The sequence below is a fragment of the Rhincodon typus genome, chromosome 6 (genome assembly GCF_021869965.1).
Source record: "Rhincodon typus isolate 14 chromosome 6, sRhiTyp1.1, whole genome shotgun sequence".
NCBI classification, from domain to species: domain Eukaryota; kingdom Metazoa; phylum Chordata; class Chondrichthyes; order Orectolobiformes; family Rhincodontidae; genus Rhincodon; species Rhincodon typus.
In genome coordinates, this window is record NC_063337.1 from 49,872,887 (window position 1) to 49,888,281 (window position 15,395).

Below are 15,395 nucleotides of genomic sequence, written 5' to 3' on the forward strand. Positions count from 1 at the left end.
ATTGTGCAGGAGGTGCCCGATTTACAGACATCTGACTTATGAACACTCCTGTATCTTTACCCTATCCCACACAGGGTGTAATTTTAAAGATCTGACACGTGAACGTTTCCACTTACATACAGCAATTTTCCTTTGTCTTGTATTGTGTTCCGACTTGTGTACAAATCAACTTGTGAATGGACTTGAGTGGAACTTGTTGGAACCCATATCCGAACAATGCAAGTTACTGTTTACCTGGAATTTTTCATTACAGTTGATTTTGGTGTTAGTGCACAATTAGACAGGACTGTTGGCAGAAGAAATACCTTTATTGGGACACCCTATTGGATGGCACCAGAGGTCATTGCTTGTGATGAGAATCCAGATGCAACATATGATTATAGAGTAAGTTGTTACCTTTCTTTAATTCCAGAATCAGTACTTGGATCTTGTGTGGAAATTGCTATCTCATGTTGCCTTTTTGAATTTGTGAACCCTTTTAGAAATCTATTTATATGGAAATGTGTTATAAAAAAGTCAAAATTTTTGATTTAGGCTGCAGTTTTTACTTACAGCCAATTAAGATGTTGCCACACTGAACCAACAGTTGATTGCAAATGATTATTAAAATGTGTTTATTTTGCCTTGTTAAAATGAAGAAACAGAAATAAAGTCACTGTAAAATTGCATTTTTCACTGATTTCTGTCCTTTATTCTGCCTATTAGTATGCAGAATTGAAAGCTGAATGAGTTACTATGTTTTGTTTTAGAGTGACTTGTGGTCATTGGGAATCACAGCTATTGAAATGGCAGAAGGAGCACCTCGTAAGTGATTTGATACAATGTATCTTTGTAATACAAGTTATCCTTAAATTGGGAACTGTGATTAAAGAGTTACAATTTATCGGAGACCAAAATTTAGATCCAGTAACTTAATGGGATGAAATTGTCCTCTTCCAGCTGAGTCCAAAGTTGAGTTTGGCAAATCTCACAGGACTACTTATGATTTACCATCAATAAGCTATAAGCGATGCATCAGGGGATGCTCCTGTCAGGTTGGAGTTGAGCTGCTTTTGGAGTGTGGCAGAACCCTTCGCTGTCTGTTTGACTTCTGCAGCTTTCCTGGGAGTGCCAGTTGTTGATTTGGAGTGCATAAAATGGAACAATGTTGCATTCTAGCACCAACATCCTATAACTTAATAATTCTGTCAAAGATAGGAAACGAAAATCTTTGAGTATCATAGGTGATTTGAATGCATTTGGTAGTTGTTAGGATAAAACTCTTAATGGTGCGGAAAGATCATCTCTTTAATTTACTCAAGGGACATGGGCATCTGTAGCTGGACCAACGTTATTGCCTGGTTGGCTTGAGAAGGTGGTGGTGAACTGCCTTCTTGAATCAATGTAGTCCATGTGACGTGAGGTGGGGACTGTGGTAGTGTGGAAGTTCAATCTCAACACTTGTAGGATGAAGGGTAAGATATTTTATTGAGAAAAACATAAGAGGTTTGTCAAGCATGTTTAAAAAGGTAATCAAAGGCAGAAATAGAATTACTAAACAGCAACAACTAATTCTTCCCATAGCAGCAACAAGGAAACAGTCAGATGAAATGAAAAGTTTCAAGAATGCCATTAGAAATGAAACTGAAAGTACACTAATGTTGTCAACAGAAGACTTACATGAAGACCATGCATTTGTGGAAATAAACATGCAGCTTTACAGACATTGCATTGCTACATGTGAGGTTCCAGATGGACTTAAAGGCCTCATTGAAAAATCCACAGGGACTGATGATATCTCTTCCCAGAGTTTGAGAAAAATGCAGAGATGGAATGTGTCAAGCGCTGGTGATAATGAGTAAATTGCTGTGAATACTGGAGTGGTCTCTATTGGATAGGAAACAAATTATATTCAAGAAAGGGAGCAAATTTAGTTCAACCGTGTGCATTAATCTAACTTCAGAAACTCATGAGGTAGAAGAACATGTTACTTAAATTATTATTGAGGATTATCTGAAAGTAAGCCCCAAGACTATAGACCGTCCCTGATGTATTGTTGGGAATTTATCTCTGAGTGAATGGTAAAAAACCATACGGCAAGATGAACTTGGATTTTCAGTAACATTTTCTATTTGGTTATGGATGTGACTAAAACTGACCGGGTCAACATTATTGCCCAACCTTACTTGCTACTGAGGAGGTAGTGGTGAGTCCTTTACGAAAGACTGTTACTGAAATTAAGACTTTGGAAAACTGGGATTAAAAACACTGCTTTGATTAAAAATTTATTGGTTGAAAAGGAAGTAACAATTATTTTTTAAGGAAACTAATGGCAGGATGATAGGCAGAAAGAATTATAAGTAGAGTGCCCCAGGGATTGACATTGAGATTTATTATTTCTGAATGAAAGACTAGTTGTCTTTAGAAACTCCAAAGCAAATTTTCAGATGATAACCTGAGGAAGGAGGAGACAAGAGAGGTAAAATAATAAGACTGCAATGAAATTAGCCAGATAAAATATGCAAGTGGACAAATTTGGTTAAGAAGGTTTTTTGAGAAGGTGAAGTTGCTAAAATTGCAAAGAAATGTTTCGATGTAGCATAGAAATAGCTGAAAATGAATTGGAAATGTTTCTGTGCAGGGTTCAGGTGATCATGGTACAGCAGTAAATAAAAATCAGGGATATTGTTCTAAAATTTTACAAGCCACTTCTTGAGTTAAGTGATATTTAGTTTTGATCATCTTGTCATGAGGACATTTAAACTATGGTGATGTCAAAAAGGCCTGGTAATTCAGCTGATCCATAGTATCAAGTGATTGAATTATAAAGATAGGTTGCAGGAAAGGAGGTCCCATTGTCCTGAATGGAGGAGATTCAGTAGTGAGCTGAGTGTATTGTTTAACATTTTAAACAGTATTGGTGAGGTAAATCTAAACAGTTTGCTTTGCTTCAAAGCAAGGGAGAATGTGTTAGAATTAATGAAAGTAAATTTTAAGGTAAATGCCTGGAAGAACTTGCTAAGAGATGCTCAACCCTTGGAATAGTTTTCTGGTACTTCAGAAACTAAAACCAAACCAAGACAGGTGAACTGATGGGGAAATGTATTTACAAATACGTTAGGAAAGATGGATTGAAGAGCCTCCCATATTGATTTTCTCAATTGTCATTGTGGTATTGTAGCAGGGATGCTCTTTTTTGTAAGACTTGTAAATGATTCCACTTCAACATCAACCCTTATTTTCAGTACAGATCCATAAAGTGTTGTTCGTTTTTCATAAAAGCACATTTAGTGTGTATTTAACAACATTGTTAACATTACCAATATCTTAAAAAGCAATGTCATTTAGAGATCTCCTATTGAAGAATGTAAACATGCAGAAAAAAGATCTAATTTGGACCACTTGATATGAAAACCTAATCATGGTTACTGGTTCAAGATAAAACTCTATATTTTTTCCATCCTTATTGTGGATTGCTTAATTGGATTTTTACTCCCCAATGTTTCCTTCTGTAGTTGGTAATGGGAAGTTTTAGATCATAGATCATAGAATCTGGAGGTGTTAGAGAACATATAATTTTGTGTGATGCTAAGAATACGAAGGAAAAACTGTTCGCTTTCCTAAGAAAGGATTCATTCATTATAGTTTCTGGGTTAAAATCTATTAATCCTTTTAATTTGCATAACAGACTTTGTGAAAGAAGAAGAGAAATTGACAGATGAACCTCAAATTATTTAAATTTCATGAAATAAATTATGGATTTCCAGTTCATTTGGCTAATTAATTATGATTATTTGTTGAAGTATTATGATCAGGCAACTGTTCTTTGTATTTCTACATTTTAGCTCTTTGTGACATGCATCCAATGAGAGCGCTCTTCCTCATTCCCAGAAATCCACCTCCACGACTGAAGTCTAAGAAATGGTTTGTATTTTTGTTAATACTCAAAGTTGAAGCAAATTATTTGCTCTTTGACTTTTCAGCTGTAGCAGTACTGATTTCTTATGGTTGGTCAAATAGCATTTTTGAAATGCAGATATACAGATATCACAAGTGTGCATATCTCGCACTCTATGTTAGTGCGAAACATCGGCTTGTTTGATTTATGATCTGTGCAACGTGAATTAAAACAGTTTCATTTACAGCTACGCAACAGCTGTTAATTTTTTGCTAAATTGGTTAAAGGTGGGTTTCTTCTTACAATCTAAAGGGGTTGCTAAATTTTGCATCCTTTCTCCCTCTCATTTTCTGCCTCCTTCCATTTTCAACTGAAGTACAATTATCTTAAGATTTCCGTATTCCCTCTTGGAATACCCAAATGATGTGCTGGAACGAGTCTGGGTTTCTGACCTGGATTTGAAACCAACATCTGGATCTTAATGATCTTTGGAAAATTCAAGCCTTGCTGCACTACAGTAGGTTTTGAGATTTGTTCTTAGAACAATAAGGCCAATGCTGTAACTGGAAATGTATTAAATAATTATTTAGAATTGTATTCATCAGTTGTACTGCCTAATCATTTTTTAGAATAGATAGTTACAATTAATTTCCTTGCTAATGATATCAAACCAGCAATTCAAATGGATTTTCTCAGTCTCAGATTCACAGATGATGAAAAACATACAGATTGCTTCAATAGTACTGTCCTGGCCTGTCCAGAGATGTGAGATGATTAATTGTTTAGCTGCCATGAAATCCTAGTACTGCGTGAGATTGTTTGTGCCGTGCATATATAGTTGAAAATAAAGGTGGATTTTTGTGGTGTAATGCATATATTAAATTTTGAATGTTATCTGAGTGAAGGTTTTTTGAAGATAGTGTTCAAAGTAAGTACTTGTGCAGATATGAACAGTCATTTTTAAGTTATCACCAAAACGTTGCTTAGAACTCTGAACAAAGTCATCTCTGCTGCTGGGTATAAAAATTTAAAGCTGAACAAGAATTGAATGGTTATCGAGTAATTTCATCTCCAATTAATTTCCATTCAAGTGAAAAAACAGATTTTCTTCATTTTCAGGTCAAAGAAATTTTTCAGTTTTATTGAGAGCTGTTTGGTGAAAAATTACATGCAAAGGCCTTCAACTGAGCACCTGTTAAAACATCCATTTATACGTGACCAGCCAAATGAGCGGCAAGTTCGAATCCAGCTGAAAGATCATATTGATAGAACAAGGAAGAAGAGAGGAGAAAAAGGTATACTGTACAATATTGATGCAATTACGAGATACAATTATTTAGTTGCTGATTGTAGGCTTCTTCAGTTAACAAAGGAAAATAATTTTTTATATTAAAACATTACTCCTGTTTGACAAATGCAAGAATTTAAACCTCCATATTCATATATATGAATTTTGAAATTATGTTTCCGCAAGAGGGGTGGCACTGAGAAATGTAGGGGAAGTCAGCATACTCGAGTTTACAATTTATCAATTTAATATACTTTTCCTTATATCTCTAATGCAAAATAGACATTGTTTGCTTAACTTTTGGAGTGATCAGTTAATCAAAGTTGAAAAGACATTCTTTTTACCGATGAAGTAACCTTTCAGAGTAATCAACGCTTGACAAAAATAAACCTCATCTGTTTCAACCAAGACCACATTGGTCCATATTTTGGAGTTACATGGCTGCTTTATCTAGTAGAACCATGTTAGTTAAATAATTGACTTGAAGCCATAACATTATGCAACAATGATTCATATAGTCTCAATGGTGAAGGGAAACTTATTGGATTGAACTTTCACAAAGTTGGTGCAGGCATAATTGACCAAGTGATCTCCTCCTGTGCCGTATGAATCTATGGTATCGGTCAGTTATGAAAGTGAGGCTTCTTTGCCATGTTCAGTAATAAACATTGAGCATCTTCCTTCATACTCAAACAAAAAAGTGATATGATGAAGATTGACATAACGGCTATAAAGCACAATGTTTAATTTAATTTAGATGAAACTGAATACGAATACAGTGGGAGTGAAGAGGAGGAGGAGGAGTTGCCTGAGCAAGAAGGAGAGCCAAGGTAATGTGTTATTTAAAATTAAGTTGTCCTGTCTGGATTTATACAAGTCCAGGATTGGTAATTATTTTGACAAATAGGGAGCAAGTCTTATGGAAACCCCATATGGGCCAATGTTTCTCTTGCAGATTCTGTTTTTTTCCTCTATTTTCACTCCTATAATCTTTGTTTCAGTCTTCCATCTAGTTTCAACTTATCATTATATTTTCTGTCTCTTCAAAATAAATTCTGCCAGAATCACACTGTTCCCTGGCTAAGGGGCTGCAATTGCAAGTTCATTTCAGTAACCTTGAGCTGACTGTCTGTTAGATGCACACACTTCCCCTTCCCCTGCTTTTTATTTTTCCATTCTCTCTTCCTCCTCTGGAAAAAGTGCCCGTTCTGTTTTCTGTACTTCCCTCTATGCTGGTGAGTTCAAATCTATCGTGAGAATTTGTGTACAGCCTGATGCTATCAGTGTTTTTTATCTGCACTGAAATCTACTTCATAAATTATAACCTGTAATTAACCATGCTCAGTTGGCACGGGTAATGTGAAATATGAGAAGATTTAGCTGAAAAACGTACCTTCGTAGCAATTTCCCCTCCACACCAAAAGGTTTTATTGTGAAATTGAGGATGCTTTACAGTAAAACAGTGATCAGGATATGTGTAACCTTATACATGATTGCAATTTGATGTGAATATCACAAGGATATGCAAGAACAGATACTTAGCTTGACTTTTTGAGGGAACAAAGAATGATTAAGTTCAGAGAAAGAACCCATTACACACACATCTTGTTTGAATGAACACAAATACAGTTTGGAAAAAGGTGTAAATTTCAGAGAGATATTTAACATTATGTACATTAGCTTCCTGTGAAAGTACTGTAATAAAATGGTTATCGTGGAAAATATGTTTCATATTTGGGTCGATCTTCCATAGCATGTGTACGTATCACATTACATGCCGCAAAATGGTCGATGAAGCATTGAGTTTGGAAAAGTGTAGTTGAAGTAAGGGTGATAGGACGCTCATGTGAAGCATTACATCCTGCACCAGCATGGACTAGTTGGACCAAGTGGTCTGTTTTTAAGATGTTAATTCTCAATTGCAAGCCAATTTGACCTATGTCTGCAAGAGAAGCAAGTGTAGCTAACAATGTAAAATTGTTGAGAAATAAATTTCATTAAAGTTTGAGAAGTTCATAAGTCTTGACGTATAAAGTGTTTCTCAAGAGAAGCAATTTAGTTATTTTGTACCTTATTCAAGTTGCGTCTTTAAATTTAAAACTTGAGATGTATCATAAACAATCAGTTTTTAAAATCATTATGTATTGAATCTAAGATCTCAGCTCAAGGTTTTTATTTGTTTATGAGCATGCGAGAAATGCTAAGAAAACATCATTGGCCCATTGAGCCTGTACCATGTCACACGTGAAATTAAAGTGATCATTAAACCTATTCCATCCGACTCATCAGTCTAAAGCTGCAGTGAAGCAAAAAAAACCTAAATCTAATTTAAAGGGCCCTGGAGTTGCTTTCTAAACATTTCAAGCAAAGCTCAGGAGATCCAATCCTATGATTGATATCTGAAAGTGCTTTCTTACACAACCATTTATCCAGCTTGTTCACAATTTTAAATTGTGTCCTCTTGAAAGCCACATATATTTGAGACAAAACACACTGATAATGATTTGATATGTAAAGACTGTAAATTAGTATCCATCAAAAAAATCCTGCTGTGGAACCTTTTCAAGGCCTGAAATTTCCCACAATGTGAGGGACAGAAATTAAATTATTTTACATGTGGTTAGTTCAAAGCATTTGTCTGTATTTATGAATTTATTTTTAAACGGCAATGACTCCTAATGTTCTTCATAACAATAGCTCAGTCACTACAACTCCCAGCTTTTTCTCCTGTTCAGCAAGCTTGAATACGCAATCCTTTATGCTTTTACTTACCCTTGTCCAAATGCATAGGGTAACACGGTTCATGGGGCCTATTTCATTTATTGCGTCCAAATTTGGCTGCAAACTAGTTTTATAAATTTAGGTTTATTGTACTTGCACCTATCTGCATGGAGGAGAACATTGGGTAAGAAAAGAATTCTTCTTTTGTAGCTCAATTGTTAATGTGCCTGGAGAATCGACTCTTCGTCGTGACTTCTTGAGATTGCAACAGGAAAACAAGGAGCGCTCTGAAGCCATGCGTAGGCAGCAAATCCTTCAAGAACAGCAGCTACGAGAACAGGAAGAGTATAAAAGACAGCTTCTTGCGGAGCGTCAAAAACGTATTGAGCAACAGAAGGAACAAAGGCGACGACTTGAAGAAGTAAGAATTTAAAATAAAAGTCTAGACATTATGATTTGGACAGTTTTTTCAGAAATATTGAAATGATTTAAATATGAGTTAATGTTTGTATTAAGTGCATTAAGACATTAGGCAAGTTTAGTTTGGAATGTGTTGGAATAACTTTAGCAAAAGTATGTTCCGTAACAAAACTGTATATTGACCTAGTTATCCACACATTGCACTACTTTTGGTTTAAAATAAAGTTTCCCTTTTATATTGTAATTTTTTTGGTCATTATACACCAAAGATTATCACCAATTTTACTTTTACTTGAAATTTCCTTTTTCCATTTTTATGTCAAAAGTGATCTGATTCTAACCTTCTATTCCCATGTTATTGGATTGTACCTTGATGCTGTCTAACGTTATGGAAAATATTTCCTTTCAATTCTTGCGTGACCTTGAAAATTTCTATCAAAAGTCGAAAGGCATTCTACTTAACATCAAAAGTGCTTACCGTACTTTCAGCGTACAATGTTGTTCTAAGAAACCATGGGCCAGAGAGGTTTTATTCCTGTAGCTCCATCTCCAATCCATGTTCCCGTTGAATTTATCCTTGCTGCTACACTTGTTTTTTCAATGAAGTATATGTGAATCTTCGCAGATTTGGTGTCCAGCCAGGGTTGTGATGGAATACTCCCCACTTGCCTGGATGAGTGCAGTTCCAACAACACTCAAGAAGCTTGACACCATCCAGGACAAAGCAGCCCACTTGATTAGCACTCCATCTACAATCTTTAATATTTACTACCGATGCATCAGTAGCAGCAGTGTATCATCTAAAGGTTATATCACTACAACTCAACTAGCTTCCTTAGACAGTACCTTCCAAACCAGTGACCTCTCTCCCCCCGAGAAGGAAAAGGGTAGCAGATAAATGGGAGGACCACCTGCAAGTTCCCCTCCAAGCCCCTCACCTTCTGATTTGGAACTAACTTGTCATTGCTTTGTTGTTGTGGGGTCAAAATCCTGGAAGTCTCGCCCAATTAGGACTGTGGCTGTACCTAAGCTACATGGACTGCAGTGGTTCAAGAAGGGAGCTCACCACCACCTTGCCAAATGCAATTAGGGATGGGCAGTAAATGCTGGCCTAGCTATTGGCAACCACATTTTGTGAATTAAGTTCTTTTTTCAAAAAAAATCAAGTTTATTTGATTTGGAGAGGCCATGAAGGTAGAGTTATTTCAATGTTTTTGCTATCCTTATACTTTGTGGACAGTAGAAATCATGTGCTCAGGCTTTGAAAGGAACTTTGACAAGTTGTTGAAATGCATCTAGTAGAAGATGCAGAGATAACAAATTGTAGAGCTGGATGAACACAGCAGGCCAAACAGCATCAGAGGAGCAGGAAGGCTGACGTTTCAGGCCTAGACCCTTCATCAGAAAATGTAGAAGATGCACACTGCAGCCAACTGTGGAGGGAATTCGTGTTCTGAGGTGATGGATTGGGTGTGGATCAAGTGAACTGCTTTGTCCTTGAGGATGTTGAATTTCCTGAGAGTTGTTGGAGTTGCACTCAGTCAAGTAAATAGAGAATTTCACAGCCCAGATTTAGGCTTTGAATTGGTGGACGGGCTTGGGGAGCCAGGAGATATGAGGTACTTGCTGCAGAATTCCTAGTTTCAAACCTCCTCATGTCAAAGAATTCACCTGGCAGTCCTAGTTAATCATCTAGTCTATGAATTCCTCTTCCACCCTGCCAGATGACTTTGATGAAGATTCAACAGCAGTAAAGTGAGACGTGAATGTGATAGCACTGGAGGGGATACAGAGGAGATTTACCAGGATGTTGCCCAGGATGGAAATTTTCAGTAATGAAGAGAGATTGGACAGTCTGGGGTTGTTTTCCTTAGAGCAGAGAAGATTGAAAGGGAACTTGATTGAGATGTATAATGTCGAGGGACAGAGTAGATTGGGTAGACAGGAAGAAACATTTCCCTTTGATGGAGGGATCAATGACTAGATTCCAAGTAAGAAGCTGAAAGTTTAGAGCAGATATGAGGAAAAATGTTTTCTACCAGAGGCTGGTGGGCATATGGAGCTCACTGCCTGTAAGGGTAGTAGAGGCAGAGACTGTCATGACATTAAGAAGTATTTAGATGTAAGTTGTGATATCAAGACACACAAAACAAGGGCCACGTGCTCAAAACTGGGATTAGAATAGTTAGGTGGTTGTTTTTTTACTGGCATAGACGTGCTGGGCCAAAGAGCTTTCCTCTGAGCTGTAGATCTCAGTAACTCTGGGAAAAGGAGGTGCATAGAGTCTCTTGTTGCCAGGCATGAATTTTGCTAACTGAGGAGTTAAGAAATGGTTCTGAGTTCTGCAATCACCAACAAATATTCCTGTCTCTGACCTTTTGATGGCATGGGAGTGTCATTGTTGAAACAGCTTAAGATGGTTGAGCCAGTGTCTCTATTCTGAAGAATTTCTGCAGTGATATTCCCAGGATTGAACTAAGTGGCCTTCAGCAACTGCATCCATCTAGTTTGACTCGGGCCAGTGTTGATCACTACTGACGTCAGTTTAATATGGCTCCATGAAACCACACTCCAATAAATCCTGCTTTGATGTTAAGGTGCAGTCACATTCACCTCATCTTTGGGATTTAGCTCTTTTGTCATGTTTGGCTCAATGCTGTAATGAGGTTTGGAGCCACATTGTGGCAGTACCCAAACAGAGCAACAGACAACAGGCTATTGGTAAGCTAGTGCCACTTGGTCGCGCTGTCAATGCACCTTATATCACTTTCATAACAGCCTGATTGGATGCAAATTGGCTGGATTGGATTTGTCCTGCTTTTTTATGGACAGCATATACCCAGATAATTTCCAAATTGTCAGGGAAATGTCCTTGTAGCTGTCTTGGAATGGCTTGGCTTGAGCTTGGGCTGCTTATGGAGCACAAATTATCAGCATAATAGCCAGGATTGTTGTCAGGATCCTCTGCATTTGCTTTAAGAAAGTGTTCTCAGTTATGTTTTTATTAAATGGCATGAATCAAATTGGCTGAGGATTGACTTTTGTGATGGTGGGGAGCTCAGGAGGAGGCCAAGATGGTAAATTGACTGGATGATCGCTTAATGTTTGTGGAGTTTTCTCCTCCTGTTGTTTAATTCCCCGCCACTATTTGTGACTGGATGTGACAGGATTTCATATTTTAAGGCCTTGATTTATTGTGTTGTTTGGCATGGCTACCATTTTAATTGGCATAATTGTAGAACAGGTCAAGCAATTTCAAACTGATAGGCATGAGAAACTGTAGCCAATAGCAATAAAACTGCATTCCATCGCAATTTGTAACCTCATGGCCCAGAAAATTTCACTCTCTTGCATTATCATCAAGTTCACAAGAACTGCTGTTTCAATGAGCAGCGTAGAAGAACAGACAAGAGCAGTGCCAGGAATACCTCGAGTTGCCAAATTCTGGTGAGCCAGAGGATGACATACATGCTAAAATGGCAGCAGCAGAATAGAAGGAGCTACGCAATCCCATAACCAATGGATCAAGATTGTGTGACACAGTGTAGTGATTTTCTAGGCAATTTCAGGTAGTTAAGAGTCAGCCATATTGCTGTTGGCTCTGGACTTAAAAAAAACTAACCCCAAACTGGGTAAGAATGCCAGGTTTCCTTGCGCAAAGGAAGGAAATATCATGGGCAATTTTTTTATGATCATCAGGTTGTTCCATTGTCATTATGCTGATAATAGTTTATCTTTCCACTTATGTTATTAAACTACATTTAAATTCCTAACCCATGTGGTGGCATTTTATTTTCTTGTTTTCTGCAAAATCACCAGACCAGCCCGTTGGCTTACTATCACAGTCATTCATTCACTGTGCTACTGTACTCTTAATTTGCAAACTGCCATTAATCAAAACAATCATCATGATTTAATGATGAAAAGAATTACAACAGCATGATCACAATTTAGCCTTGTTGCTGGATAATGAGAGAGATTACAAATTGCTGTTTTACTCAAGAAACAGGTTCACAGCAAAAAGGCGAAATACTGGTGGAATTTAAATCAAAAATGCAAAATTCATACATAGATGGAGTAATCAAGTAAAAAAAGTCAAAGTTTATCATGTTGCATACATTAGGATGTTTTGCGAGAAATACCATAGTAAAAGGATGAGGTTGTTGACTTGCTCGCTGAGCTGGCTTGTTTTTGTTCAGACATTTCGACGTCATGCTAGGTGACATCATCAGTGGAGCCTCCGATGAAGCGATGTTATTCTACTCCGTTTGGAATTTATACTGTCCGGTCCGTTATGGTGAGTACTGTCCTTTCCGGTTTTGATCTGTATGGGTTTATATATGGGGTCCAATTCTATCTGTTTGTCAATTTTGAAGTGTGGGTGGAGAACCATGCCTCCAGGAATTCCCGTGCGTGTTTATGTTTGGCTTGGGCTACTATGGTTACCTTGTCCCAGTTAAACTGATGGCCTTCATTGTCTGAATGCATAGGTATTAAGGAGAGTTCATCATGCCGTTTTGCTGTTAGCTGACATTCGTGTAATCTGATGGCTAGTTTCCTACCTGTCAACATGCAATGATTGCCACAAACGTTACATCGGACAGGCAGGAAGGAAACTAGCCATCAGAATACATGAACGTCAGCTAGCAGCAAAACGGCATGATGAACTCTCCTTAATATCTGTACATTCAGACAATGAAGGCCGTCCGTTTAACTGGGATAAGGTAACAATAGTAGCCCAAGCCAAACATAGACACGCACGGGAATTCCTGGAGGCATGGTTCTCCACCCATACTTCAATCGACAAACAAATAGAATTGGACCCCATATACAAACCCATACAGATCAAAACCGGAAATGACAGTACTCACCATAACGAACCGGACAGTATAAATTCCAAACGGAGTAGAATAACATCGCTTCATCGGAGGCTCCACTGATGATGTCACCCAGCATGATGACGAAATGTTTGAACAAAAACAAGCCAGCTCAGCGAGCAAGTCAACAACCTCATCCACAACCCGAGCTACAGGTCTTTGCCAAAACTTTACATAGTAAAGGGAATCATCTACTAGATGAGAATAGATGATTGGTTGGCAAGTGAAGTCTGATGGAGGCATTCCAGTGGAGAATACACGAGCCAATGATATCTGACTGTTAACTGCCAGCCTTGTTTAAATTTTAAACAAACAGCTTGATTCTGAGTGGTTAAGAGATTATCCTTGAAAAAGAACAGAGGTCGGCAGAGAAAAAAGACTAGGGTCCAAATCCTAATCCCTAGGTAATAAGGTGGGGACTGGAGTCAAACTAAGGAATTTGGCTTTGATGAACCTGAATAACAAAGCACTGCAGGTGCTGGAGATCTGAAAGAAAAAAGCACACTGCTAAAGAAACTCAGCATCTGTGGAGAGAGAAAAATAGAGTTAAAGTTTTGAGTCTAATATGTCTCTTTGCTTCCACGCCATCACTCACTCACCCCCAGGATACCTCTCCTGACCGCACACCCCACCTCTTGACCGACCCCTCCCCCCTGCTGTCCCCCCCCCCCCCCTCCTGTCCCACACCCGTCCCCTCCCCCCCCCCTACAACCCCAACCCCACAACCCCAACCCCAACCCCACCCCTCACCTTCCTTAATGGTCTTACCCCCATCCCTGTTCTGCTCTCCCGCCCCCGCCTGCTCACCCCTCACTTCCCCTTCTCTTGCCCCCTCTCGCCCACCTATGCCTCTACCGCTCCCACTGCTCCTGCTCCATCCTCCCCTGCCCCCTTCTCGCTGTATCTGTATGATTTATGCATTATGGAAATTCTGATTTACCCATTGCCCACAAACGTAATTTCAATTTTCCGAGCAGTTACTTGAGTCAGGCTCAGCGATACCTGCATTCATTACAATTTACTTCATTTACAACCTTCAGTGCCAGCTGATGTTTAAAACATGCTGCTGTCAAAAAGTCATTTGGCCTCTCATGCATGTATGAGTAATGTGGTACATGAACTTCAGTGCCAACGAGACTACAAATGTCTCAAAGACTGGCAGATTGGATGAAACAGCATATTACCCCACCATCCCATACTTGCAGAACTCAAAGATGGTGTTCAACATTAGATGTGATTCTACAGTTGAGCAGCATTTTCTCAATAATTCTGAGTGTGCAATCAATTTTGGATTGTTATTTGGCATCTCAATGTGGTGCATATGTGTGCACTGGGACCTGTTCTTTAAGAAGATGTACATGCAATGTACTTGTTTTACCTCAAGAAAACAGGTGGCAGCCATTTTCAGTTAATTTGTTAGGGTAATGCTATGACCAATCAGGGTCAGCCTGGTTGGTTTACAATTAAAACAAAGCCTGGCAGTTAACTGGCAATTATCACTAACTGGTGCATTCTCCATGACAACACCTCCACCAGTCAGATGTGACTTGTAAATGAATTAGCACTATCCTCTCATAAAGTATAAATGCTGGTTTTCTCCTTGATGTGATATTCTTGTGAATTGTCCTGATGAATGCAGACAAAATGTTTCGACAAAATGTGTCTTTTCTTCCAGCAATAATGTTTAAAGCATAGCCTCTTCTGTTTGGGACAAGCCCTTTTCAAATTGCATGTCGTAGTATGTGTGGTTGCTTTGAAATTATATATTAGTTCGGCTGCACATTAATAACTTAAATAGATATTTACGTAAATAAATTGAAAGCTGCTATTTACCCTGTTTTACTTTTTGGGGAAGTGCTCAATAGCACATTTGAAGTGCTCTAAATTGTTCTCATAGCTATACTTTAAAAGAAAACTCATAGAAATACTGGTAAAGGTGCAAATGACATTTTGTATAGTACCCCGACAACTGAAGGTGAGAGAAGTTAATGTTTTTGCCTGTTAGTTCATTTGTTTGAGTACAATCTATCTCACAAAACTAGTTTGGGAGAAACAAAGTTTGGGAAAAAGGCTATAACTCAATCAGAGATAGTAAGAACTGCCGATGCTGGAGTCAGAGATGCACAGTGTGGAGCTGGAGGAACACAGCAGGCCAGGCAGCATCAGAGGAGCAGGAAAGCTGATGTTTCGGGTCGGGACCCTTCTTCAGAAA

General features: G+C 38.4%; 1 protein-coding gene across 1 annotated transcript in view; it reads left to right on the forward strand.

The window, feature by feature from the left end:
• LOC109927177 (mitogen-activated protein kinase kinase kinase kinase 4) overlaps nt 1-15,395 on the forward strand; it is a 189,991-nt gene that overhangs the window by 80,913 nt on the left and 93,683 nt on the right. Inside the window, exons 5-10 of the mRNA XM_020527107.2 lie at nt 254-384; nt 750-804; nt 3,825-3,903; nt 4,997-5,172; nt 5,923-5,995; nt 8,097-8,307. Of these exons, the coding sequence (XP_020382696.2) occupies nt 254-384; nt 750-804; nt 3,825-3,903; nt 4,997-5,172; nt 5,923-5,995; nt 8,097-8,307 (725 nt within the window). The remainder of the gene's footprint in view (nt 1-253; nt 385-749; nt 805-3,824; nt 3,904-4,996; nt 5,173-5,922; nt 5,996-8,096; nt 8,308-15,395) is intronic.